Source organism: Falco biarmicus, chromosome 16 (assembly GCF_023638135.1).
Source record: "Falco biarmicus isolate bFalBia1 chromosome 16, bFalBia1.pri, whole genome shotgun sequence".
In the NCBI taxonomy this organism is placed as follows: Eukaryota; Metazoa; Chordata; class Aves; order Falconiformes; family Falconidae; genus Falco; species Falco biarmicus.
The window spans coordinates 3,331,140-3,357,546 of record NC_079303.1 but is presented as its reverse complement, the minus strand read 5'-3'; the positions used below and the strand labels follow the sequence as shown (position 1 = coordinate 3,357,546).

Genomic DNA, 26,407 nt, shown 5'->3' with positions numbered 1-26,407 from the left:
TGTAGGAAAACCATGTCCCTGGGTCTCACCACCATGTCCTCATCCAGGGGGATGTGGTGAGGCTCTTCCACGCCGAGCAGGAGAAGTTTCTCACCTGTGACGAGTACAAAGGCAAGCTGCACGTCTTCCTCCGCACCACCTTGAGGCAGTCGGCCACCTCGGCCACCAGCTCCAATGCCCTGTGGGAGGTGGAGGTGAGCGGGGAGGGCATGGAACGTGTGTCTGCAGGCTTTCGGGGTACCTCCGAGGGCCACTGCACTTTCACCCGGGGGGGTTTGCTAGGAGGAATGGTTATCTCTATACATTGCCATCTCTGGTAGCCTGACTGCCCTGGTGAAAGCTGGCACGGAGCTCCAGGTCTTGTGAGGGTGCTGGGAACCGTGGCTGCTGATGGATGGGTGCTGGTGTCTGTCTGAGCTCCACACCCTGAGTACATTTGCTCGTGGCCGCCTTGGAGATAGGACGGGGCTCTTATCACCAGCGTGTTTGCCTGGGGTCAGCGGAGGCTGGGAGACAGGACCGGCATCCCGGCTCCACACAGCCCCATGCACCGTCACCTCTGCTTCTCCCAGGTGGTCCACCACGACCCGTGCCGAGGGGGAGCCGGGCACTGGAACGGCTTGTACCGCTTCAAGCACCTTGCCACAGGCAACTACCTGGCAGCGGAGGTAAGGGGGTGAGCAGAGGGATGCAGAAACCTGCCCTGCCCTCAGGAGGCTGGTGCCATCCCTTGCAAAGGCAGCGCCCCCCCTTAGGCAGAGCAGCGATGCTCAGGGTGGCCTCTGGCCCCACTCCAGTTTGATTTCAGAGTTTTCCTGCCCCCAGCCTCCGCAGCTCCTCCTTGCTGGCAGGAGGCATTGGCACTGGGGCTGGGAGCATCATCCTCATTTACTTGTTTGCCAGGCTATGTTTTCCCACCGCAGTCCCCCTCCCCACGGTGCAGGGGTTCGCTCACCAAATTGCTGTTCCTGGCACCCTCCTCTTCTGGCCTGGGGGGACAGGAGGGGGTGGCCGGGGGTTTCCTCTGGGCCAAGGGGCTGTACCAGTGCAACCTCCTGGTGCGAGGGAAGCAGGAGATAATTTATCCTGCTGTCCTTGCCTGGGGAGGGTGTGGGCAAAATCTGGGCCTGGAAACACGGTCTGCCAGATTTTTTTGCTCCCATTTAAGACCAGCTCAAGGCCTCCTGATAGAGGCACAAAGAAGTTGCTGCACTTAATATGATTTATTTGGTGCTATTGAGCTGCCATGACCAAGGGCTACACCCTGCTGCCAGGGGAGCAGGCATGTGCCGGGGGGTATCTCGGTGCGCTTCCCTAGCTGGAGAAGACAACCAAAGGCAGCCCCCAAGGCCCTTTCCACCACTGTAGGATGGAAACCAGCAAATACTGGAGCTCTGAAATGACTGCTTTAAACCAAAAGACACTCAGGTGACATCATCTGCAGAGGAAAGAAGATCACAGGTTGATCCCCATCCTGGGTTGCTGCTGCCCGGCTTGTGGTGCTCACTGAGACCTCAGCCTCGAGGGATTTACAGCAAGAGCTCGTCTTGCTGCAACGCAGAGCCCCGGGTCTGCTCGCCAGGGCTCACCCTGTCCCACTCCTTGGGGACAGAGCGCTGTGCACTGGGGGGGTCACGTCCTCCAGCCCCATCTGGGCAGGTTTCCTCTCTCTGTGATGTGATCGAGGAAGGCAGGAATAGAGATAACACCCCCTGCTCAGGGTTTTGGAGGGACCGAGGGGGAGGACTGATAGCTGTCTTTCATCTCCCTCTTTAACTTTTCAGGAAAACCCAAGTTATAAAGGAGACGTGGCTGAGCCCAAAGCAGCGCCCACGGTGAGCTGTGTGCAGCCTCGCTAGCAGAAATGCTGCTGCCGCTGCCTGAAATCATGCCGTCTCTTAAAATCTGCCTGAAAGCAGGGAAATGCCCCAAAACAGAGCCCGCTGCGGGGACAGTGCTCGCACCGTGCCGCCGGGTCCTGCTTGGTGCCGAGGCTGCGGCCGGAGGCTGTCCCACCACCCAGCAGAGCATCCCCGCATCCCGCACTGTAGAGTAGTATCCCTACATCCCGCTTGTGAGAGGACCCTGCCGCAATCTGTTGGAAGGGTCCCAGTGCATGTTGGATCCCCAGGCCACGGGGAAGTGCTGGTAGAAAAGAGATTTGGACTTCCAGGGGTTTTTTTTGCCTTGTTGCTGTCGGTGAGGTTTGGAGAAGGGATGGCCTCGTAGCTCAGGTGCATCGCGCCGTGCTTGTGCTCTTGCAGCCCCTCGTGCATCGCCGCGCTGCGAGGCTCAGCCCGGCATCTGAGCAAAAGCTTCTGCTCTGAGCGTAGCCGCTGCGTGTCTCCGACGCCGTGCGCGCAGGGAGGCTGGGCTCAGCCCCGCGCCGGGCTCAGAGCCGCTTTCCCCACTGCAGGGGGGCAGCAGCCGCGCCAGCCGCAGGAACACCGGGGAGAAGATCAAATACCGGCTGGTGGCTGTGCCCCACGGCAACGACATCGCCTCGCTCTTCGAGCTGGACCCTACCACGCTGCAGAAGACGGATTCCTTTGTCCCGCGGTATGTAGAGCACATGCTGCCACAGGGGGGGTGAAATGAAGGTGGGCTCGATTGCGTGGTGTGGAATTTTGGCAAGTCTGTTCTTACAGGGGCTTTGCTGGGTGCTGGGGGGACTGGTGGGGGCTGGCGTGTCTGTGTGGGGGTCGCTCACAAGGACACGTTTTGCAGGAACTCCTACGTGAGGCTACGCCACCTCTGCACCAACACCTGGATCCAGAGCACCAACGTGCCCATTGACATCGATGAGGAGAGGCCCATTCGCCTCATGGTATGGCCCCGCTCCCTGCTCCCGTGCATGGATTTATCCCCTGTGCCCCAGTACCTCTTAGCATGCTCCTTCCCACCCATCACCCAGCCTTTATGCAGGGACTGAAATACCTTGATGATGTAAGGGGGTGGCTATACACCAGCCCAGAGCCCATCCCGGTAGCCCAGAGCCCATCCCGGTAGCCCAGAGCCCATCCCGGTAGCCCAGAGCCCATCCCATCCCTTCTGATGGGGATGAACTGAGTCACTGACTTCACCTGGGCTGGTGGCAGATGGTGTGTCATGCTTGACGTTGCCCTGTCTGTGTGATGCTGCTTTCCCGTTGTTTCCCAGCTGGGCACTTGCCCCACCAAAGAAGACAAAGAAGCTTTCGCCATCGTCTCCGTGCCCGTGTCCGAGATCCGGGACCTGGACTTTGCTAATGACGCCAGCTCAATGCTGGCCAACGTGGTGGAGAAGATGAACGAAGGTTTTCTCAGCCAGAATGACCGGAGGTAAAAAGTCATTTCCCCTGGGGGATGGGGCCATGCTGGGCTCCTCCAAGGGCTCTCCAGCATCGCTGCAGGATGGGGCCCCTGCCTGGGTCTTGGTGCCAGTGCTGTCTTGCTTTCCTGCCCACAACCCAAATCCACGCCTGCTTCTCCCAGGAGTCTGGCAAGGAAACTAGATAACGCCGCAGCCCCGCTCCAGCCCCTCCTTTGCCGCTAGAAAAATATCCGAGGGGCTGAGAGATGGCCCCTTGATAGGGGCAGCCGGGTTAGTCACGGTATTATTTTTAGGTGGGTGGGTTCGTGGTGCTTCCTGAGCAAACACAGATCCCCCGTGGGACGGAGCGAGCTGCTTCCGTCCTGCCAGCCCGCCCTGCACGGGTCCCGCAAAGGTGACTAAGGGGGCAGAGGCGTTCAGAGCAAAATCCCTGGCATGAATCATGAGCAAAGGCCCCTGGCATTTACCCAGGCACATACAGTTTTCTTGGGAACCATAGGGGCTGCAAACCTCTTGCTTCAGGGCAGCCGTTTCCCTCTAGGAGGGAGAGGAGGATCAGCCAGCAGCTTCCCTGGTGGTCTTCTGAGCCCTGAACGTGGGCTCTTTGGTCCTCCAAAATGCGCCGGCATCGTTGCAGGGACCCAAGTCTGGGTGAGCAGCCTCCCCCTGCCCACTTGCACCATGCCCCTTTGCAGGTTCGTGATCCAGCTGCTGGAGGACTTGGTGTTCTTTGTCAGCGACGTCCCCAACAATGGCCAGAATGTGCTGGACATCGTGGTGACCAAGCCCAACCGGGAGCGGCAGAAGCTGATGCGGGAGCAGAACATCCTGAAGCAGGTGAGTGGCCCTGAGACTGCATCTGAGCAAGGGCGAGGGCTTGTGGAGATGTCCTGTTCTGCCCAGGGCCACGCTGGAGGAGAGGGATCTGGAAAACCCCATGGAGGAGGTGTAGCTGGTCTCCAGCTCACGGCCCAGTGGTGCGCCAAGCCCTCCTGGCCAATACTGCTGGTGTCTGGCCATGTGTGGGGGGTGACGGTGTGGAGGGGAACACAGCACTTACCATCTCTGCTTTTGGGCAGATCTTTGGGATCCTGAAAGCCCCCTTCAAGGACAAGGGTGGGGAAGGGCCCCTGGTGCGGCTGGAAGAGCTGTCGGACCAGAAGAACGCTCCCTACCAGTACATGTTTCGGCTGTGCTACCGCGTGCTCCGACACTCCCAGGAGGACTATCGCAAGAACCAGGTGCATGGTGGATGACGGGGGGAGCCCCCATCCCACCACGTGTTGCAGAACCCGGAGGAGTTGCTGAGCTTTCGGTGGTGGGGCAGGGGGGCATTGCCGGTCTCCAACACCCAGCCCCGTGTGCTCACCCACCGCCTCTCTGCCTGCTCCAGGAGCACATTGCCAAGCAGTTTGGCATGATGCAGTCCCAGATCGGCTATGACATCCTCGCTGAGGACACCATCACGGCCCTGCTGCACAACAACCGCAAGCTGCTGGAGAAGCACATCACGAAGACGGAGGTGGAGACCTTCGTCAGCCTGGTGCGCAAGAACCGCGAGCCACGGTGCGTGTCCACAAAGGCCCCATCCCAAAGAGCTTTGTGCTGCGTGATGGGTGGGATGCGCCTGGACCAGAGGAGGAGAGACCCCCCCGGGGACCCGCCTTGCACAGCGAGTTGTCTCTGCTCTGTAGGTTTTTGGACTACCTCTCTGATCTGTGCGTCTCCAACCACATTGCCATCCCCGTCACCCAGGAACTGATCTGCAAGTTGTGTGCTGGACCCAAAGAACAGTGACATCCTCATCAAAACGGAGTGAGTAGCCAAGGGGGGAGCTTTTCCACGTCGGGGGCTTGGTGCCTGGCCCTGCCTTCCACCAGCTCCCACAATGTCTTGGTAAAACCCCCACCAGCCCTGGAGGTGCAGCCACTCTCTGTCTGTGGGAGCTTCTCCGGTTTTACCCCTGTTCTGTCCTAGGCTGAGGCCGGTGAAGGAGATGTCCCAGACCCATGAGTACCTGAGCATCGAGTACTCGGAGGAGGAGGTCTGGCTCACCTGGACGGACAAGAACAATGACCACCATGAGAAAAGCATCCGGCAGCTGGCACAGGAGGCCCGGGCTGGCAATGCCCATGATGAGAATGTCCTCAGCTACTACAGGTGACGACCCTGCGGCATCTTCTCCCCAGGTGAGGGTGTAACGGTTGCGTGGCCTCACTCCCTCTCCCCCTCGTCCTTGGGCAGGTACCAGCTGAAGCTCTTTGCCCGCATGTGTCTGGATCGCCAGTACTTGGCCATCAAGGAGATCTCCCAGCAGCTGGGTGTGGACCTGATCTTCCTCTGCATGGCAGATGAGATGCTGCCCTTCGATCTCCGGGCATCCTTCTGCCACCTCATGTTGCACGTGCACGTGGACAGGGACCCCCAGGAGCTGGTGATGCCTGTGAAGTTTGCACGGCTCTGGACTGAGATCCCCACAGCCATCACGATCAAAGAGTGAGACATGTTGGGGCGTGCAGTGGCTTTGAGGGACAGGGCAGGAGGTGGGATGGCAGATGCCATCCAGTCTAGGGATTGGCCTGACTATAGCAGGGACTGGGAGGAGGGCATTTTTGGAGTGACTTTTGTGGGTTTTGGGCTTCAGAAGGAGGTAGGCTGCATCACAGTCATGAGCATCACTTCTGCCCACGATGGCTCAGCAGCTGCCTGGCCAAGGCTCCTTCCAGGCTGGGTGTGAGCAGACTCGCTGCCATCCACCTCACTCCCACCACCTTCCCTTTGCAGCTACGACTCCAACCTCAACGTTTCACGTGATGACAAGAAGAACAAGTTTGCCAGCACCATGGAGTTCGTGGAGGACTACCTCAACAACGTGGTGAGCGAGGCAGTACCCTTCGCCAACGAGGAGAAGAACAAGCTCACCTTCGAGGTGCGAGTCCTGCCAGTGTCACTGGCACGTCGCAGGGTGCAACTGTCCCTGAGATGAGGGTGGCCGTGCTGGCACCCCTCTCCCCTGTGTTTGTTTCTCCCACTCAGCCCCGAGCATGGCGAGGTCTGGAGTTGCCTTGTCCTTCCCCAGGTCGTCAGCCTTGCCCACAACCTCATCTACTTCGGCTTCTACAGCTTCAGTGAGCTGCTGCGCCTGACGCGGACGCTGCTTGGCATCATTGACTGCGTCCAGAACCCCCAGCTGATGATGCAGGCGGTCTATAACGACGAGGTGACGGGTGAGTCCCCGCTCCGTAATCAGGCATGGTCCTGCAGGAAGGTGTTCTCCATGGCCTGACCAATGCTTTCCAGTTTTGGCTGCAAGAAAACGAGCCACTGGTTTGCTGACATGGAAGCTTTGGCTGGGTCTGCACTGGGAGGTGGGAGGTGTTGAACCCTTGGCCATGCCAGAGAAATAGCCAGTCCCTCCTGCTCGTTCTCTGATTAGTATCTCCAGCATTTCCCAGTCTTAAGTGGGTCCTTCTGCTGGTCCTCTGCCACCTCCCTTTCCATCTGCGTTAACCCTGCCCACCATGGCTGCCTCCGCAGGGAAGAATGTGCGGAGATCAATCCAGGGCGTTGGGCAGATGATGTCCACCATGGTGCTGAGCAGGAAACAGTCCATCTTCAGCCCCCCAAGCCTCAGTGCCGGGTCTGCCCCAGAGCAAGTGGACAGAGGGAGGAGCGTTGAGAGTGAGAACATTGTGGTGATGGAGACCAAGCTGAAGATCCTGGAGATCTTGCAGGTTGGAGCTGCTGGGGAGGGAGAAGCTTTGTGGAGCTGTGGGTGGGATGGGGTGGTGTGGAGAAGACATGGTTTTCTGGTGCAGAGAGACAGCTGGCATGAAGAGGGCACTCACTTTTCCTTGCTTTCTTCTTTGCTGCTGCCAGTTCATCCTGAACGTGCGGCTGGACTACAGGATCTCCTACCTGCTTTCTGTCTTCAAGAAGGAGTTTGTGGAAGTCTACCCCATGCAGGACAGCGCGGCCGATGGGACAGCTCCAGCCTTTGACTCCACAAGTAACTCTCCCACTTTGCTCCTGGTACACCTTCAACTCGGCAAACCCCGCAGGCTGGGGGGACACCGGCGGTGGGGGGTGACAGCTCCAGCAGCTCTCCGCCCACCGCTGCCGCTGCAGGGAGCGTGGCGGGGCATGGAGTTTGGGCAGATGGGATGAGGTGTCCTGTGTCCATCGTGGATGCTGGGAGCAGGGGCCAGGGAGCTGGGGCCAGGGAGCTGGGCTGGTTCCTGCAGGTTCCTGCCAAGGTACAGGGATGACTTGGGCCATCCCGTTCATCTCCCTTTCCTCTCCCTTCAGCCGCAGCCATGAACCTGGACCGGATCGGTGAGCACGCGGAAGCCATGTTCGGTGTGGGGTGAGTCCCTGCCCCCTCCAGTGCATAGTTAGCCTGGCCGTAGGGCTCTTTCTCTCCTGTCCATACTGCCGAGGCTGAAGGCTGCAGGTGATGAGGAAGATGAGGCTCTAAAGGCTACTGCAGCTGTCTGCATCAGCCCCCAGGCGGGACTGAGTGCATGCAAGCTCCCGCCTGGCTGCTTGGTGTTCCAAGCGCTTTTGTCCCGGCTTCAGGAAGACGAGCAGCATGTTGGAGGTGGATGACGAGGGAGGGAGGATGTTTCTGCGGGTTCTGATCCACCTGACGATGCACGACTACCCGCCGCTCATCTCCGGCTCCCTGCAGCTCCTCTTCAAGCACTTCAGCCAGAGGCAGGAGGTCTTGCACACCTTCAAACAGGTAACCCTGCTGGCACGCTGCTCTGGGGCACCTCTGCACCCACCCTTGGCTCTGGGTGCAGGACATGGGATGGGTCCTGGCCCCTTTCCTTGGGAAGGAGGTCTGGGAGAGGAGGGGAATGGGGTTTGTGCCTCAAACTGGGAATGTCATTGCAGGTGCAGCTCCTGATCTCAGCCCAGGATGTCGAGAACTACAAGGTGATCAAGTCAGAGCTGGACAAGCTCCGCACGATGGTGGAGAAATCGGAGCTCTGGGTGGACAAGAAGGGCAGCAGCAAAGGGGACAGCACGGTGGAGGGGAACAAGAAGGAGAAGAAAGAGGTGAGAGCCCTGAGCAAGACCCTGGAAACCGGGGTGGGAGAGGAGTGGGAGGCGAAGGTGCAGCTTGCTTCGGTCCTCTCGGTGGGCTGGAAGAGGAGGGTCGGGGGGGTCCTGCAGGGTGTAGTTATGCTCCAGGCTTTGGAGAGGTGCAGTGGGATCCTGGTGCTGTTCCTGTCCCCTTGCAGCACACTGCCGACGAGGAGGTCATTGCTCCTGGAGAGAAGAGCAGTGAGAACTACCAGATAGTCAAGGGGGTAAGTGAGACCCAGTCTTGTCCCCGGGGCTGTTCCTGGAGGCACGGCCAGCGATGTCTGCCTGGCCTGGGCTGGCGTGGGGGCACCAGCAAGAAGGGAAAGGGAGAAATCATGGAGGGGGGGGGGGGGGGGGGGGGGGGGCATGATTTCCAAGTTCTCCTGGTTCAGTAAAAACGAGTCCGAGCGAGGTCTTGTTCCTGCCAGCTCGGGAGAAGGAGGAACCCTGTTACATCCCCAGGGCTGGCGAGTGAGCCTTGTACTGGGGGGACTGGAGGACAGGGGGGGTGATGGCTACGAGGGCTCCCTGCGTGGCACTGCAAGGAGGGTTTCTGAAGGGGGGGTGCCAAGATTTGGGAGCAATGCAGGGAGCACATCTGGGTTTATGGAGGGCACATCTGGATTGCAAGCAAGCCCGTGGTGCTGGTGGCCACGCTGATGGGCTCCCAGGCTTCCCACCATGGTCCTTCTCTCCCTAGATCCTGGAGCGACTGAATAAGATGTGCGGGGTCGGAGAGCAAGTGCGCAAGAAACAGCAGCGCCTTCTGAAGAACATGGATGCCCACAAAGTGATGCTGGATCTGCTGCAGATCCCTTATGAGAAGGTGGGTGGGCAGAAGCTGGCTGGTCCTGAAGTACCCAGGGCAAGGGGTGAGGGATGCGGGGGGACCCCTGCACGGCTGGGTCCTGCGGCTGGGCAGGGCAGAAGGGGCAGCAGCCTGTCGCTGCTCTCCATCCCTCGCCAACTCTGGGTATTTCTTTTCTCTGCCCTTCCTCAGGGTGATGCCAAGATGATGGAGATCCTGAAATTCACCCACCAGTTCCTGCAGAAGTTCTGTGCTGGCAATCAGGAAAACCAGGCTCTGCTGCACAAACACCTCAACCTGTTCCTAACCCCGGGGGTAAGGAGAAGGGGCTGAAGCGTGGTTGCAGGTGGCAGCAGCAGGAGCGACTTCAAGTACCGCTCCGGGGGTCAAGAGCAAGAGATACAAAACCCAGGCGGAGACCCCAGGAGAGGAAGGGTCAGGGCAGGAGGAGAGGCTGTTCCTCGCATCCCACCGGCCTGACTCTGCTCTCCTGGTCCCGCAGCTCCTGGAGGCTGAGACGATGCAGCACATCTTCCTCAACAACTACCAGCTCTGCTCAGAGATCAATGAGACGGTGCCGCAGCACTTCATCCACTGCGTGGCCACCCACGGCCGCCACGTGCAGTACCTCGATTTCCTGCACACCATCATCAAGGCTGAGGGCAAGTACGTCAAGAAATGCCAGGACATGATCATGACTGAGGTGAGCATCTCTTCCCCCCAACCTGTGGGGCATGAGCGGGGGGTGTAGCAGGGCACGGCTCCTGGGAGGGGCACCGGTGGCTTCTGCCTTGAGGAAGAGCCTTCCCAGCCGTGTTGGCTTCTCCCTGGAGTAGGAAACATCTCCAGGAGCTTAATGCAAGGTCCAAGAGCCGATAACCATTTTGAAGTCCCACAAACTGATTTTTGATTGCACTGCAAATGCCTGGTTTTCCCTGTAAATGCACGGCCCTTTCACCCTTCGCCGGCTGCTGCCTCTCATCGCCCCGCTGCAGAGGACACCGTTTTCTGCCTTGTGAGGTTTCTGACCCTCCTTCTCTGGAGCAGTGACCACTGACCCTTCCCTGCAGCTCACCAATGCTGGGGACGATGTGGTGGTTTTCTACAATGACAAGGCTTCACTGGCCACCCTTCTGGAGATGATGACAGCGGCCAGGGATGGGGTGGAGGAGAACAGCCCTCTGATGTACCACATCTCACTGGTGGACCTGTTGGCTGCCTGCGCCGAGGGCAAGAACGTCTACACAGAGATCAAGTGCACGTCCCTGCTGCCCTTGGAGGATGTGGTGCGGGTGGTGACACATGAGGATTGCATCACGGAGGTACGGGGTGCCCAGTGAGGAGGGTGCTGGTGGCTTTACACTGATTGCCTTCTCCTGATGGTGCCTGTGAACCCGCTCCACCCCTTCCTCCCCGGCAGGTGAAGATGGCCTATGTGAACTTCGTCAACCACTGCTATGTGGACACGGAGGTAGAGATGAAGGAGATCTACACCAGCAACCACATCTGGACTCTCTTTGAGAACTTCACCCTGGACATGGCCCGGGTGCGTGGGGAGGGTTGAGTGGGAGGGACACGGCAGCGATGGCTGCTGCATCGGCTGGGGACAGGTTGGTGTCACCGAAGGTCCCTCAAAGGCTGGGGAGCGGGGCATGGGCACCACGGGGACTTGTGTAGCTGCCCCACGAGGGGCTGGGGAGCAGTCAGGACTCTCTGGTGTAGACCCAGGAGCTGGGTCACTAGCCACGTCCTTCAGCTCAGCTAGGTGCCAGCAGCATCTGGCCAGGGTGCATGCTCCCCTCGCCCTGGTGCCATCATCGTCCTCCCTCCTCCTCACAGATGTGCAAGAAGCGAGAGAAGCGCCTGCCAGACCCTACGCTGGAGAAGTATGTGCTGACGGTGGTGCTGGACACCATCAACGCATTCTTCAGCTCCCCCTTCTCGGAGAACAGCACCTCGCTGCAGGTAATAAGGCGCTGCGTGGACAGGCCATGGCCGGGGGGAGGAAAGCTCCTCATCAAGACCCTGGAAGGTCTGGATACACCTTGCGTTGATACATACCTGCCTGCTTTCTCCTCCAGACCCACCAAACCATTGTGGTGCAGCTTCTCCAGTCCACCATGAGGCTGCTGGAGTGTCCCTGGCTGCAGCAGCAGCACAAGAGCTCGGTGGAAGCCTGCATCCGCACGCTGGCCATGGTCGGTAAGGAGCTGCGCCGCAGCGATGCTCTGTTCCCCACGATCCGGGAGGATGCAGCCACCCTTGGCTGCTTCTGCTCCGGCAGCGAGCAGGAGCCGCCGTCCCTACTGCGGGTCTTGGCAGGGCACCCCAGCGAGAGGCTGCTGGCCAGGAACGGGGAGCTCTGGCTCTGGGATGTGCTTTTTTTGAGCTACATCGCCAGGGATGAGCAGGGCGGGCGTGGGGACAAGCGAAGCCTGGACTTGGTTGAGAGATCCCTGCTGGTGAAGGGCTTGGAAACAAAGCCAGCGTTTGTGGTGGTTTTCCCTTCACCAGGACTTTGCCCTCAGCCTGCTTGTGGCTGCCTGGCTCAGGAGAAGGGTTGTTTGCACTGAGTCACCGTGTGGAAAGGATTGCTCGGTGGTTAGACGCTGGGTGGGGATTTCCCTTTGTAATTTGAGGCAGGGTGCTTACAACATCTTCATGCTGGGCTTTCCCAACCCAAAACTGGCACTGGGGCCTCTTTCCATCCAAAGCTGGGCTGGTGGGGCTGTGGGCGATGTGCTGCAGCGGGGAGGGATGGATGGAAGTACTCCACCCCTCACCAGCCTGCAGGAGTTTGCTCTTCTATTTAACCCAGACCTTCTCTGCTGCAAATGAAGAGCTGGTGGAGGGGTGGCCTGAGGTGGTGTGGTGGGACCCAGCCAGTGGGCTGGGCTGGGTCATGGCTGTCTCCAACTTGGGCCCCGTCTCCTGCAGCCAAGAGCCGCTCCATCGCGCTGCCCATGGACCTGGATGCCCACGTCAGCTCCCTGCTCAACAGCAGCTCCACCAGCACTGTGCAGAGGAACACCTCCAGCTACAAGACGGCGACGCGGACCTTCCCCCGCGTCTCCACCACCCCCAACCAGTGGGACTACAAGAACATCATAGAGAAGCTGCAGGTGTGGGGCAGGGAGGTGGGGGTGGCATGGGTCGGTGCATGATAGCAAGAAGGTGCTGGCGTTGCAGGGGTCCCTCTCCCACGCTCGTGTCTCCTAGGCAGGCATTGGCCCTAAAAGTGTGTGCTGTGACTTGTAGGACATCATCAGCGCCCTGGAGGATCGCTTGAAACCACTGGTGGAGGCTGAGCTGTCTGTCCTGGTGGATGTCCTCCACCGGCCAGAGCTGCTTTTCATGGAGGGGACGGAGGCGTTTCAGCGATGCGAGAGCGGAGGGTTCCTGTCCAAGTGAGGATGCTTTGCAATTGCCCTGGGATTGCTGGGAGGGCTGCGAAGGGCTGGTGACCTTCATCCTTTGTGGGTTGTCCATCCTGGTGTGTGCCTGCAGCCTGGAGGGATGGTGGGGATGCTTCCCTCGGGGGGACCCCTGTCACTCGCGGCTGTGTGACGGTGGCTTTGCTGTACCAGGCTGGTGCAGCACACCAAGGACCTCATGGAGACGGAGGAGAAGCTGTGCATCAAGGTGCTGAGGACGCTGCAGCAGATGCTGGTGAAGAGGAACAAGTATGGCGAGAGGGTGAGCACCATGGTCCCGTGGCGTGTCCTCAGCCCCGCTCCTTGGCTGTATAGCCCCCGTTTCCCAGGCTGGCTGTGCCCTCCCCGCCGCAGCCCATGGGTGCTCAGTCTCGTTCTGCTCTAGCGCTGGCCCAGGCAATGGGAGACTCATGGTATTTATTTGTCTTGGCAGGGCAACCTGCTGCGGAAAATGCTCCTGAACAATTACCTGCAGAACAAGAAGTCCAGCTCCAAAGGGGAAATGGTGGATGCTGCTGGGGGAGGTGAGTGCCCCTCTCCTGCACCTTTCCCATCTCTCGGCGCTGCCCACACATCCCTCAAATTCCCATCTCCTGAGCTGTGATGGGATCAGGTCTGTAGCTGGTTGCCGTGCTCCTACCTCCGTGGGAGTAAAGGATTTGGGGAGGCGAAGGGATGGGACCGAGGTGCCCCTGGCAGTGATGTAGCTGTGCTCACTCTGTGCTACCACAGCATCCCATCTGCCTGTGTCCTGTCCTCCAGGCCAAGACCAGGACTGGTCCGCTATCGCTGCTGTCCAGTGCCGCCTGGACCGAGAAGGGGCCACCAAGTTGGTGGCTGACCTGATCATGAGCACCAAGAATGAGAAGATCTTCCAAGAGAGCATCCTGCTTGCCATCCGGCTGCTGGATGGAGGCAACACCGAGATCCAGGTGCTGAGCCCCAGCTGCGTGGTGGCACCGGTCCCAGGGGGATCGGGCAGCCGCGGGTCGATGGGTGCAGTGTAACGGTGCAGGCACTTGGAAGATGTTGGTGCAGGGCAGTCCTCAGCCCTGGGGTGGCCCCGGGGCAGCAGGTTTTGCCAAAATACTGTTTGGTTGCATATGTTTGCTGGCCATCCAGAGGAGGAGCTGCAGAAATCCGTCTGGCTTTGAGTTTTCCAGTTCGGTGGCTGGATGGAGCTGGAGGGCTGGATGCTGGGGAAGGGGCAGGTTGTTGCAGGTTGTTTCTGGAATAATGCTGATGCCCTCTGCCGGGTATTGCTAAAACGGCTCAGGGCTGCAGCTCCTGGGTCATCTTGAAGCCTTTATCACAGGGAGGTTGAAAAATTGTGCGTGCAAAAAAACCCCAGTGGGGTTCCAGGCTGGGGGTGCTGTTATTGCTGCTGCTCTGTCCCTGCTTAGGGTAAAGGAGAGCACAGTGGCAGGGGACGGTCCACCCCTGCACATCCAAGAGCGCTGTGATGTCCGGGGCTGTTGTATGGAAGGAAGCCTGCTCCCCAGGTTATCTTGGCCAAGGTCTTGAGTGCTGGAGGCTCAGAGGGGCAGGCAGGGACAGTTTGGACCCCGTGGGGGACACCTGAATGACTATCCTCCCTCCTCCCAGAAATCCTTTTACAACCTTATGACGAGCGACAAGAAGTCTGAGAAGTTCTTCAAAGTTTTGCACGATCGAATGAAGAAGGCACAGCAGGAGACCAAGTCTACAGTGTCTGTGAACATGAGTGACATTGGGAACAAGCCCCGTGAGGACAAAGACGAGCCTGACCCTGGCACCAAAGGTATGGGGCCGTGTCCCCTTGGTAGAGCCAATGTCTGTCTCGTTGGATAGCCCGATGCTAACGAGGTTGGGTTGCCCTCTAGGACGAGGAGACACCTTCCTGATGCCTGGCACCCCCTCCCGATACCCAATGGCCATAGGGTTTCGGAAGGGCCATGACACTGGGGAGCAGGGCCAGAACAACGAAATGGGAGTGACGGTCTTGATCATGGAGCCTATCCTGCGCTTCCTGCAGCTGCTCTGTGAGAACCACAACCGGGACCTACAGGTTGGTTATGGGGGCTGCAAGGGTCTGGGGGCCAGGACAGAGGCCATGGAACTGGGGTGTAGGATTTTTTGCCCCAGTTTTGTCCAAAAAACCCATTGCACCAGCCACTCCGTGCCTCAGTTTCCCCATCTGCAAATGCACCATCCCTTATGGATAACTTGGTATTGTGGAAGGAGCTGCCCATGGCACCACTGTGTCCGTGGGACCGAGTGCTGCTCTCGGAGGTCTGTATGTTACTGGGGTGCCCCAGCCCAATTCCCCATGGAACTGGGGCTGGAGTGGGTGTCAGGAGGGATCGGGACTGCCCCCTGGACCGGAGCGGTGCCGCTCAGCCCCGTGACGGCAGGCTTTGCTCCACAGAACTTCCTCCGGTGCCAGAACAACAAAACCAACTACAACCTGGTGTGCGAGACGCTGCAGTTCCTCGACATCATGTGCGGCAGCACCACGGGGGGGCTGGGGCTCCTGGGGCTCTACATCAACGAGTACAATGTGGCCCTCATCACCCAGACCCTGGAGACCCTGACCGAGTACTGCCAAGGGCCCTGCCACGAGAACCAGGTATCCCTGTGGTCGTTCCTGGCACGCCTGGGCTGTTCCACCTCTGATCTGGGATGCCCCAGGGAGGATCTGGGGGGGATGCGTTGGAAGGCAGCATGGACAGGGCCAGCTTTTGAGTTTAGGCTGTGAACAGGAGCAGGATGTGGGCAGCAGAGGATGCCGGGGTGCACGGGGATGCTGGGTGGGTTATGAGCTACTGCTTGGCTAGATAATACGGTGATGCGAATGGGGGTTAAATAGCAGTGGTGCAAACAGTGCCCTTTCCAGGGAGAGGGGGATCTGGGGATCCTGGGGTGATCGGGCAGGGTCAGTGCTGTGGGCAGGACTCTGTTTCAGACCTGGGCTGTGTTATGGGGTGAAGCGGGGGGGGACTGGCAGCATCCCTGGGATAACACGTTGCATTGCTCCCCCAGAGCTGCATCGTGACCCATGAGTCCAATGGGATCGACATCATCACAGCCCTCATCCTTAACGACATCAGCCCCCTCTGCAAGTACCGGATGGACCTGGTCCTGCAGCTGAAGGTAGGCAGAGCCTCCGGCTGGGATGTGTGTGTGTGTTGCTCACTGCGTGGGCTTGCTGGCCTGGCCACGGGGTGTGCTGGGGGTGAGGTGGCCGCTGTAGCGTGGACTGTGCACGTGTCAGGTCCTTGAGTGTGTGAGCACGTGGGCTTGGTGGGTCTGGGCTGGTGCATCACGGCCGTGTGAGGCTCGGATGCTTCTAGCACGGGGGAGTTACAGCTGACTGGGGCACAGGGGGTCTCAGCAGGGCACAGCTCGCCTCAGCAAGGGCTTCTCCTCACCAGGATAATGCCTCCAAGCTCCTCTTGGCCCTCATGGAGAGCAGGCACGACAGCGAAAACGCCGAGCGGATCCTCATCAGCCTCCGCCCGCAGGAACTGGTAAAGGCTGACAGTGAAAGACCCCCAGCCTTGCCCCATTGAGCCCCCCCAGCCTCCCCCCTGGCCCGTTGCTGAACCTCTTCTGCCTGTGGGTCCTGATGCAGTTTCTGGTTCGCAATCCAATAAAACCATCTCATCTGCCACGCTGCTGGTCACCTTCTGCACAGGCATCCTTACCTAATAGTTTTCCCAGAGCCATTTGTGGCCAGAGAAGGAAAACAAGGTGAGGAGATGGGGAGAATCTTACTGTCCTGCTGCCTTCCAGGTTGATGTGATTAAGAAGGCCTATCTGCAGGAGGAGGAGTGTGAAAATGCTGAGGTTTCCCCCCGGGAAGTTGGCCACAACATTTATATACTGGCGCTGCAGGTACTGAGCTGTGACAGCAGGGTCCCCGCCAGGGTGGGCTCCCTGTGCTGCCCTGGGCTCCCACTCACTGATTTACATATTTTTCTCTATATTTATCTACGTTTCCTCCAGCCAGGCTGGCCTCCTTGGGGAGGCACGGCTGGGAAATGTGCTTTTGGCTCCTGAAAAGCCACCCCCCAGCCTTGCCAGCCATCCCGCTCCCCATGCCCTGCTCCCGTGTTCACTGGTGGCTGCTCACCAGCCTGTGCTCACCTGGTTATCACTGTCCCTCTTCCAGCTGTCCCGACACAACAAGTCTCTGCAGCAGCTCCTGAAGCCGGTGAAGCGAATCCAGGAGGAAGAAGAGGAGAGCATCTCATCCATGGTACGGAGAGGCTGCGGGAACGGAGGCAGAGCCCCTCCAAGCTGCCCTGATCCTGACTGGAGGCTGGAAAGAATCTCCCACCCTTGCTGAGCCACCCTGCGTCTTGTTGTTGAAGATTTGATGGATTTTGGTATTCCCCAGGGGGACTAAAGAAGGAAAGACTTAACAGTGCCCTTGTAGCCAAAAATATAGGGTGACATCCAGCTCGCCGCAGGCACAGGCTGGTGGCCCTGGTCGGGTGCTGCTTGTGCCTTTCTCCCTTCCCCTGCAGAAAAGGAAGGGCTGAGCCCTTTGCTGTCATTTCTTGCCCATGTACCTTAGATCCCAAATGAGATTCAGCAGTAATATGATTTCCCTGGGGTTTTATGGGCATTGATTTGTAATTTGTGGATTAGCAGCATTTGGATGTAATTATTGCAGGGAATTGAATGTCTGTCACCTCGGGGAGGGCTCCTAACCCTTTAGGAAGGTTTAATTCATTTGCTTTTCCCTGAAAACCTCATCAGCTTTGGTAGATTTTGAGGAACGCTGTTGTCAGTGCAGAGCTAGAGCTGACTCCCCCCGCTGAGGCCACTCTCATCCTCTCTCCCTCTCCCCACATCCCAGCTCAGCCTCAATAACAAGCAGCTGACACAGATGCTGAAGTCGACAGCCCCAGTGCAGGAAGAAGAGGAGGATCCGCTGGCGTATTACGAGAAACACACATCCCAAATTGAGGCAAGACCCGTTAGCTGTTGGGTTGCATGTGCATGCACGTGGTCAGTGAACCCCACCTGCGCTCCAGCTGCCTCGTGCCCGGTTATTTTGCCCTATTCCCACCCTTGTGCTGGCAAAAAGCAAATGGGTCTTTTGCTGGAGGCGTTAGCAAAGCTTGTGAGGAGCTGAGGGAACAAGCTGCCTCCTGGACCCTTGCTTTTGCTGCCAGCAGCAGTGGGGATGCAGCCAGTTCAGCAGCCCCATCCTTGCTCGTCAGCATGGATCTCCTGGTGGATACCCAGCTTCCCTCTGGCACAGCCCGGGCTGCCTTTGCCAGGCCAGCTTCTAGCGTTCTAGATGAGTGGCTGGTGATATTTGGATCTGGGTGGAGTGGGAGGGAGGAGGGGAAGGCATATCTGGGTCTAGGAGAGAGGAAACCAAAGCGTGGCAGGAGCAGGATCTGACGGCACCCTCCCCTGCGCCCTGCTTCCTGCAGATTGTGCGCCTGGACCGAAGCATGGAGCAGATAATCTTCCCGGTGCCTGGCATCTGCGAGTTCCTCACCAAGGAGACCAAGTACCGGCTCTTCACCACCACAGAGCAGGACGAGCAGGGCAGCAAAGTCAGTGATTTCTTCGACCAGTCATCCTTCCTCCACAACGAGATGGAATGGCAGAAGAAGCTGCGCAGTAAGAGCAAACCAGACCTTCCCAGCGCCGGCTCCTCACGTAGCCCCTGTTGTGAAACTGGGGGGCAGCTTGGAAAGGGCTGCAAACCCTGGCAACAGCCTGGAGGTCACGTTTCTGGGCTCCTTGTGCCCCTTGCTCTCTGTAGAGCCCAACACACCCAGCAGCTTGCAGGGAGCGGAGGTTAATCAAGATCCCAGGGGTGATTTTCCTCCATGCCTGTTGGTGCAGCTCCTCAGTAGTCTGAAACGCATCTTAGAGCACATGCCCTGGGATTACGCCTGCAGGTGTTTTCCCCTAGAAAGCCCTCTCTTCATTTGTTTGCAGTTGCCTTCTCCTAGGCCAGAATCTAGAGATGATAAATAAAACTCGTTTCTCTGCACCCTGCAGACCTGCTTAGGTGCTCTCAGGGCTGCATCAGGGCGGAAATCCTGGCGTAAAATAACAGGAGCTCAATAGTCGCGCTATAAATACTGCGATGCAGCTAATGAGGAGTGCAGCAACTCTGAAAACACTTACAGATCCAGGCAAAACTATCTGAGGAATTCGGCAGGAAACAAGTTTCCAGTATGGGTGGGAAATTGCTGGCTGGGTCTCCTCTGGGACTGAGCACCAGCGCTGGAAACACAAAGACACTGTTGTTTTGAAGAATACAAGCATCGAGGCTGTAGGAGGTGGGTGATGGGGAGGAGGAGGATGAGGATGAAGCTGATCTGATTCCGAGGTGCCAGAGCAGGTCAAAGGGCTGAGAAGCCAAGAACTGTGAGCAGCAGCGTTTTGAGCTTGCAGTCCTATTTCAGCAGATGAGGAGGGAGCTTTTATTAACGTTCTTTTTTTTTTATTATTATTATTATTATTGTGATTAACATCGCTTCCTTAAGTGGGAGGCAAGGGTCCCTCCGGGCCTGCTAGCTGTAGTGAGCCGATCCCTGTGGATGTCTGGGAGGACAAAGCCTTCCCCGGCCAGCGCAAGGTTGCCTGAGGTTTGTGTGTCTGCCTCCTCTCCCTCCAGGCATGCCGCTGATGTACTGGTTCTCCCGCAGAATGACACTCTGGGGAAGCATTTCCTTCAACCTGGCTGTCTTCATCAACATAATCATTGCTTTCTTCTACCCTTACGTTGAAGCCACTTCCATGGGTAAGCGCCCCAGCATCTGCAGCTCCTCAAGATAGAAGAAAAAGCTTCCTGCACAAGCAGACCGGTCCCCTTACCCGCACGCCCCCCACCCTCAGTCTCCTCTTGACTCCTGAAGACCCCGGTGCTTTCTGCTGGTGCCAGCCCTCCCACTGCTTCCTCCTTAGGGAAAAGTCTTTTCCCCCTGGGCTGCACTTTCCCTGTTTGTAAAATGGGGGGAAGCAGCGACAGAATACGTACCTGCAAAGCCTCCGTCAGTTAGAGTGGTTTTGAGCTCTCAGATAAAAGACGTTAGGAAAACGCGTTAGTAAGAACGATCTTGGTCCATACCAGTCTTTGCAGCCAAACATAATTTCTCTTTTTCTTCCCACTGATAATCAGCACGTGAGTTTTTCTGGACAGCAGCACAGTGTCTGACTGGCAGCCCGCACTTCATCTCATGCCGTTTAATTGCTGTGGGTCTTCTCTTCCCAGGAGTGCTGGATTCCCCACTGATCTCGCTGCTTTTCTGGATGCTGATCTGCTTCTCCATCATGGCCTTGTTCACCAAGCGCTACGGCGTCAGACCGCTCCTTGTGGCACTGATTTTGCGATCCATTTATTACCTGGGGATCGGACTCACCCTGAACATACTGGGAGCTCTCAATGTAAGTTCTCTGTGCGCTGGAAAAGCAGCGTTAGCAGCCCCTGGCTCAGGAGGCTGCTGTGCATTCATGAAGTGCAGCAAACCCTGTTTCTGGTTGTTCCCTCCCCCCCCAATTTGTGCTCGTTCCCCAGCTGACCAACAAGATCGTGTTTGTGGTGAGCTTCGTGGGCAATCGTGGGACTTTCATCCGAGGCTACAAGGCCATGATCATGGATGTGGAATTTCTTTACCACGTTGGCTACATCCTGACGAGCGTCCTGGGACTCTTTGTGCACGAACTCTTCTACAGCATCCTGGTACAATACATGCAGATGTTTGGGGCACAGAGGCAGCCTGTGTGCCCTGTTAGAAGCTAGAAGGTTCCTGTGATACCTTGCAGGGGCTGACTGATAACAGCAGTGAGAACAATTCACTGTGTTCTAATCTTTGCGTAGGCTGATCTCTCTGCCTTCCGACAGTACCTATTACTGTCTCTTTCCTGGTCTTTTGCTATCTCTCTTTTTCTAATCTCTACTGTATACTTTATCTGGGTCAGCTGGGAGACAACGTGAGCTGGTGAGGGCAGAGGCAGGGGGCATGTGTCCTATTCTTGGCTTTCCTGCTGTGCATAAGTCACTTCATTCTTCTCTGCCTCCCTACAGTAAGCTGGGAAACTTAAATGCTTGATGTGAAAGTTAGTCAAGGTCTGCTGAGTGATCCAAGATCTCAGGATAAAAGGGGATATATGTAGGCCAGGCATTATCAAGAAAAGCACCCTGCAGCATTTCTTTGCTCCTGGGTCCCTTTCAGCTGTTTGACTTGATCTACCGTGAGGAGACCTTGTTTAACGTCATCAAAAGCGTGACGCGGAACGGGCGCTCCATCCTGCTGACAGCCCTCCTGGCTCTCATCCTCGTCTACCTCTTCTCCATCGTGGGCTTCTTGTTCCTGAAGGATGACTTCATCCTGGAGGTGGACCGGCTGCCGGACAGCAAAGCCAAAGGTGGTTCAGCCCTTGCCCTCGGTAGCTGCGGTGCTCGGGTCCCTTCTGCAGCTGGACCATTGCATGAGACCCGCTCCCTCCCCGCTGCAAAAGCACACGCGTGTCTGTGCATGTGCATGCATCGTGGGTTTTACACCCTTGTGCAAGCTCCTGGTAGTGCTGCTTTTGGGGCTGGCGGAGGAGACAGCCGCCTGTGCCAGCTTAGGGGCTCATGCTGCAGAGAGCAGGGCTCTAGTGCTAGGAGTGATGGCAGAGAAGGGGGTAGGCAGCTACAAAACAAAGTTTTAGCACTGCGGAGGTCTTACTGAAGCTCGAGCTGAAGATTCAAAGCCTAGAAGAGGCCAGGAGAATATGAAGCAACTTGGTTTTGAGGAGCTTGAAAGCTACAAGAAGAAGCAGTTGAAAAAAACACCCGTGATAGCAGCAAAGAGCTTTACTGAGGCAAGGTGATGCTCTGACAAGGCTGCGGTCTCTTTTACTTGCAGATGACCCCTTGGGGATGCAAAGGAACATGGAGACCTTCATGGAGTCATGCAGCAGTGACAAAATTAGCTGCTCTGCTGTGCCTACTGCCTTGGAAGGTAAGCGAGCTCATTAGAAAGGTTGACTCTGTCAGTGGCAGAGTAGGTTGGCTGCCTGGCTTGTCAGCAAGCTCAGAAAAAGCCTAGCTTTTCGAAGATGGAAACAACCAACCCACTTTCTGCACATATTAGGCAAGAGGCCTGCAAATTTTGCACTGACCCTGGCATAAAAAATAGTGAAGTAGATTCAATTTAGTCATAAAGAAAGTGGGAGCTTCGGGAGCACTCAGCCAAACACCTCCACAGCAAGAAGCAAGCTGGAGGAGCTGCTGGGAGGTTGCTGGTTGGGAGATCCACAAGGAGCACCTGCTCCCAGGAGGATTTGCCGCTGCATCACTGCAGCAAGACTTGTCCCCACAGCTCTGGACTCTTTGTGATCGTCTAGTACTTCAGCCCTGTCTGTGCTCTGAGTTTTTGCTTTTATTTCCCCCTGTGGTACTCTAGAAACAGATGCTGACCAGTGGGAACGTGCCTGTGACACGCTGCTCATGTGCATCGTCACTGTCCTGAACCATGGGCTGAGGAACGGAGGCGGCGTGGGTGACATTCTGCGGAAGCCATCGAAGGATGTGAGTTTCGGCAGCGCGTGGGATGCCTTTCTTCTACCCAGTCCTGCTGCATTTACCGCTCTGCAGCTGCCCTCCCTCCCTGGAACCCGTGATGCTTCCAGCTCTACGCCCCACACTGTCCTCCGGTGCTTTCCCCCTCTCTTCTCCTACCGCAGCCTTTATTCCTCCTCACCTGGTGCCCTCAGCCCGTGTAACAAGGCAGCGCGGCTGGAGTTGCTAGAGGAGAGGTGTGCATGGGACAGACATTTATCCCTTTCCATCCATTACAGGAATCCTTGTTTCCTGCTCGGGTTGTCTACGACCTGCTCTTCTTCTTCATTGTCATTATTATCGTCCTGAACCTCATCTTTGGGGTCATTATCGACACTTTCGCTGATCTGAGGAGCGAGAAGCAAAAGAAGGAAGAGATACTGAAGACCACCTGCTTCATATGTGGTGAGTGCTGGGGCCTCACTGGACAGGAATCGCCCCGCAGCTCTTCCTCTCTTCTAAGGCTGAGGGAGGGGAAAAAGTTTCTGCTTTTCATTTGTTTCGCAGCAAAACTTAAATCTGTTTAGCCATGGGTCACTGCAGTGTGAGGAGGCTTAAACAAGGACACAAACTGAGAGGGGAAATTATCCGTATTGTTCCTTGCCTTCTGTTAATGAGGTGTTAAACTAAACCACCACACTGCAGAAGTCTTGTGGCTGTGCATCTATCGCTCCCGAGACCATCGCTTAGCCAGTGGAAAAAAAGCACCAGATTACTAAAGAAATAATGTTCTGGAATACAGAAAATGTTCTGGAATGCTTTCAGTCATCGGAAGGCATCCAAAAAAAAAAAAAAAAGGAAAAAAGGAAAAACCCAAAAAATCTGGTTGCTTTTTTCTTAAAAAACCCAATAAATCTGGCTGCTTTTTTTCTAAAAAGATCCACTGGGTGCATTTTAGATACATAGGCAGGAAGCATAGCTAGCACTACTTTAAATAGAAGCCTCCTGAATACACAACTGGGTTATTTTCCTCCTGTTCTGGATGCTTGTTATGTGCTAAATGCCAACTAATTATTAAAAGCACTTCTTGAAAGTCACACCTGGGAGAAGATGCAATTATCTGTACTTCCCTTCACATTTGTTTGCTCGCTCACTTCTTACCTTCTCCTCCCCTCCCCATCTCCTCCCTCCACCTTCCTCTCCGTTCTTGCCTGCCTTTCCCAGGCCTGGAAAGGGACAAGTTTGACAACAAGACAGTGTCCTTTGAGGAGCATATTAAATACGAGCACAACATGTGGAACTACTTGTACTTCATAGTGCTGGTGCGAGTGAAGAACAAAACAGATTACACAGGGCCAGAGAGTTACGTGGCGCAGATGATAAAGGTACGTGTCCTCTCAGGGCAGCTCTGTTGCTGTTGCAACCTGCCTGCCCCAGGGAAATATCTGAGAACAAGGGGCTTGCCAAAGAAAAATAGTTTTGAGAAGCAGCTTTTGGAAAATACTTAGTAACGCTGCTGTGCCTTAGTTCTTTCTTAGCTGGTTATTTCCACTTCGCAATCTCAGCCAACAAGACATTGTCTATTTGATGTTTTGTACTGTGTGTTTAAGGACTAAACCAAGGGCAGAATCGAAGCAGTAGAGAATGGGACTTCAAGGTGATTTCAAGGCAAGGAGGGAGGGAAAGGAAATTAAGAAAGGAAAAACTTCTGAACTTGAGCCCAGAATGCTGTAAGAAAAAAACCAGAAGTGGGCCATTCGTGGAAAATTTGCAAAGATACAGACAAGACGAGCCTTTGAGAATGTCTTTAATCCCTAAGCACGGCCAGGCTTACTGTCAGGTCCTACCAGGTCTCTTCCCCTTCCCTCCTCCTCATCCCCTCTCCAACTCCCGTTCTCCACGGTCACCTTTCCAGAACAAGAACCTTGACTGGTTCCCCCGGATGCGAGCCATGTCACTGGTCAGCAATGAAGGGGAAGGGGAACAGAATGAGATCCGAAATCTTCAAGACAAACTCAACACAACGATGAAGCTGGTGTCCCATCTCACCTCCCAGCTGAATGAGCTGAAGGAACAGGTACTAGACACTTTTAAAAATAGGAACACCTGGCTGTAGAAACCCGCTGTCCTTACCAAAATAGACACTGATCGCAAGGAACGGGAGGCAGAACCAGACCAAGCTCAGTACAACTTCAGATACAAAGCAAAGGGCTCCTGCAGCTCTTTTTGGGGGGTCATGGACACGTGGGACATGGGCTTTTGCAGAGCTTTCTGGCAGATGCTTAGAGCAGCTGAGTCAGTCCCACGCTTGAGGAGCACGCTAGTGAAAGGAAAGGTGGCCTGGTTTCCTGCCTCACGTGTCCTTGTTTGAACTCTAGATGACAGAGCAACGGAAGCGCAGACAAAGGATGGGGTTTGTGGACGTCCAGAATACCATGAACCACTAAGACACAGAAGCAGCACTGGCTTCACCCACCGAGGGACTGCACATACGTATCAGCTAACAAGGCTGCTAATTCCTGGGTTCCACGCATGGACATCGCCGTCAGAGAGAGCCGGACCATGCAGAAGGGCTTCACAGTCAACATTTTCCTTAGAGCGCTTGTAAGCAATTCAGGAACCAGGGATTGGCCAGGATTCCTCACGATAACCTGGATCCAGATGTTACTCTAATGCCCTTGTAGGAAGATAAATTATACAGGACTTTCATTCCTCATTGCAATAACTCTTTATTTTGCAAATGTGGAGGGTTGTATCTTCATCTCCATGCGCTACATTCTGATGGCCTCCACCTTGGGTATAGTGTAACTAGCTGTAGGGCTGCAATATTTAACTTATTCCAAGAGTGGCACTAGTACACGTGGGTCTTTGCAAACCAGCCATCGTATTTGCTGTACCTGCTCCACACTGATCCCTCCCCATTTAAAGAATTCTGTTCATCACTGTGGTGCAGTAAAGACAAGCTGAACTCAAGGAGATGGATTTGTTAATTTAACTCACCAGATGAGGATGAGTATCCAAGCTTGTACTAGTGTGAACTAGTTTTTTGCCTTCTGTGGACCAAGAGTATCTGGGCAGTAGCAGTAGGAGACTGCAGGTTTACAGGAGTTCACTGTGAAAGGGGTGTCCTGTGTTTTAGTTTCATCTCTGGTGTAACATTCTACTTTTTTTTTTTTTTTTTTGTTATTGTTGTTACTTAAGAACTGAAGTGTAAATTGCCTTAACTAAATTAAATACAAAATCATGTTATAATAAAAACTTAAACATGGTAAAGAAAGCTCCCCTCCTGCGCACTCTGCTATGTAATGGGGCTGTCATAAATAGAAATACAGAACAATCCAAGGACATAAAGCCAAACCAGGGCTCTATTACCCAAGGTGCTCCACAACCAATGATCTCTGCTCCAGATGTTAAATATTAACGTAGCATGATGCTCCAGTCAGAAGATGAAGAATGCTACCATGAAGAACTACCTTGAACACCAGCCTCCTTTTCTGAAGTACTGGATTAGAGCCTGCAGCAAAGTTTCAAATTCTTTCACTACTTGCCAGGAAAACACTACAAATACATAAAAAGGAGCAGCTGTTGGTGCTGCCTGGAGCCAAGCTGAGTCCTGGCATCGCCGTGCTCTAGACACTCAGCCTTCCCAAGCCAAGCGGTGCTGTAGCCACCCCGGCTACAGCCCTGTGCCTCTGCCTCCCAAGAACAGACGCTGATGCAAGCATTAAGGCTTTAAAAAGGAATAAAAATAGGCCACAGCAACGGACTAATCACACTTGGATTTTTTTTTATGGCACTATATATACTAACACGGCATTAAAACCTATCTTTATCCCTCAGATATGCAGTAACCCATACGGAGCCTCCTCTTCATGCTGAGGGAAATCTGCACATAGCTAGCTCAACCAGCAACACACCACTGCAGCATCTCATTGAAATCTCAGTTAAACTCTTACACTGCTCCACTGCCACCGTGGTAGTCACCCTCAGTCCTCTCCTGCGTCTTCTCAAAAGGCGATGATTAAAGTTATCCCTCAATTTCCCTGATACCAGCTCTAACACACAGAAACACAAGCACAGCTGAGCTTTCACATCATCACTACTGCTATCTTCACAAGCAAATTCAAAGCTAACAAGGTTGCACCTACTTGCTCTGTGCATCTCCTGCTTGTTCCAGTTCTTGTCATACACAGGATGAGGTCTAACATCACAAAGTTCTTTCCTCTACACTACATTGCTCCAATACATTTTCAG

The 26,407-nt window shown here is 55.7% G+C and overlaps 1 protein-coding gene across 1 annotated transcript in view; it reads left to right on the top strand.

Moving 5' to 3' along the window:
* ITPR3 (inositol 1,4,5-trisphosphate receptor type 3) overlaps positions 1-26,377 on the top strand; it is a 43,680-nt gene extending 17,303 nt beyond the window's left edge. Inside the window, 52 exon segments of the mRNA XM_056361615.1 lie at positions 48-194; positions 573-668; positions 1,785-1,835; positions 2,417-2,559; positions 2,728-2,827; positions 3,160-3,320; positions 4,008-4,149; positions 4,392-4,553; positions 4,706-4,878; positions 5,007-5,082; positions 5,084-5,127; positions 5,290-5,472; positions 5,557-5,808; positions 6,097-6,241; positions 6,392-6,539; positions 6,850-7,046; positions 7,192-7,321; positions 7,621-7,678; positions 7,891-8,056; positions 8,212-8,376; positions 8,562-8,630; positions 9,107-9,232; positions 9,407-9,529; positions 9,717-9,917; positions 10,285-10,536; positions 10,635-10,760; positions 11,054-11,179; positions 11,296-11,416; positions 12,152-12,336; positions 12,473-12,621; positions 12,802-12,910; positions 13,082-13,172; positions 13,411-13,580; positions 14,254-14,428; positions 14,511-14,695; positions 15,056-15,256; positions 15,670-15,780; positions 16,062-16,157; positions 16,423-16,524; positions 16,802-16,888; positions 17,495-17,605; positions 18,081-18,273; positions 19,283-19,408; positions 19,880-20,052; positions 20,183-20,347; positions 20,841-21,033; positions 21,519-21,614; positions 22,059-22,183; positions 22,453-22,618; positions 23,378-23,538; positions 24,069-24,230; positions 24,532-26,377. Of these exon segments, the coding sequence (XP_056217590.1) occupies positions 48-194; positions 573-668; positions 1,785-1,835; positions 2,417-2,559; positions 2,728-2,827; positions 3,160-3,320; positions 4,008-4,149; positions 4,392-4,553; positions 4,706-4,878; positions 5,007-5,082; positions 5,084-5,127; positions 5,290-5,472; positions 5,557-5,808; positions 6,097-6,241; positions 6,392-6,539; positions 6,850-7,046; positions 7,192-7,321; positions 7,621-7,678; positions 7,891-8,056; positions 8,212-8,376; positions 8,562-8,630; positions 9,107-9,232; positions 9,407-9,529; positions 9,717-9,917; positions 10,285-10,536; positions 10,635-10,760; positions 11,054-11,179; positions 11,296-11,416; positions 12,152-12,336; positions 12,473-12,621; positions 12,802-12,910; positions 13,082-13,172; positions 13,411-13,580; positions 14,254-14,428; positions 14,511-14,695; positions 15,056-15,256; positions 15,670-15,780; positions 16,062-16,157; positions 16,423-16,524; positions 16,802-16,888; positions 17,495-17,605; positions 18,081-18,273; positions 19,283-19,408; positions 19,880-20,052; positions 20,183-20,347; positions 20,841-21,033; positions 21,519-21,614; positions 22,059-22,183; positions 22,453-22,618; positions 23,378-23,538; positions 24,069-24,230; positions 24,532-24,600 (7,284 nt within the window). The 3' untranslated portion in view covers positions 24,601-26,377.
* The last annotated feature ends 30 nt before the right edge of the window (positions 26,378-26,407 follow it).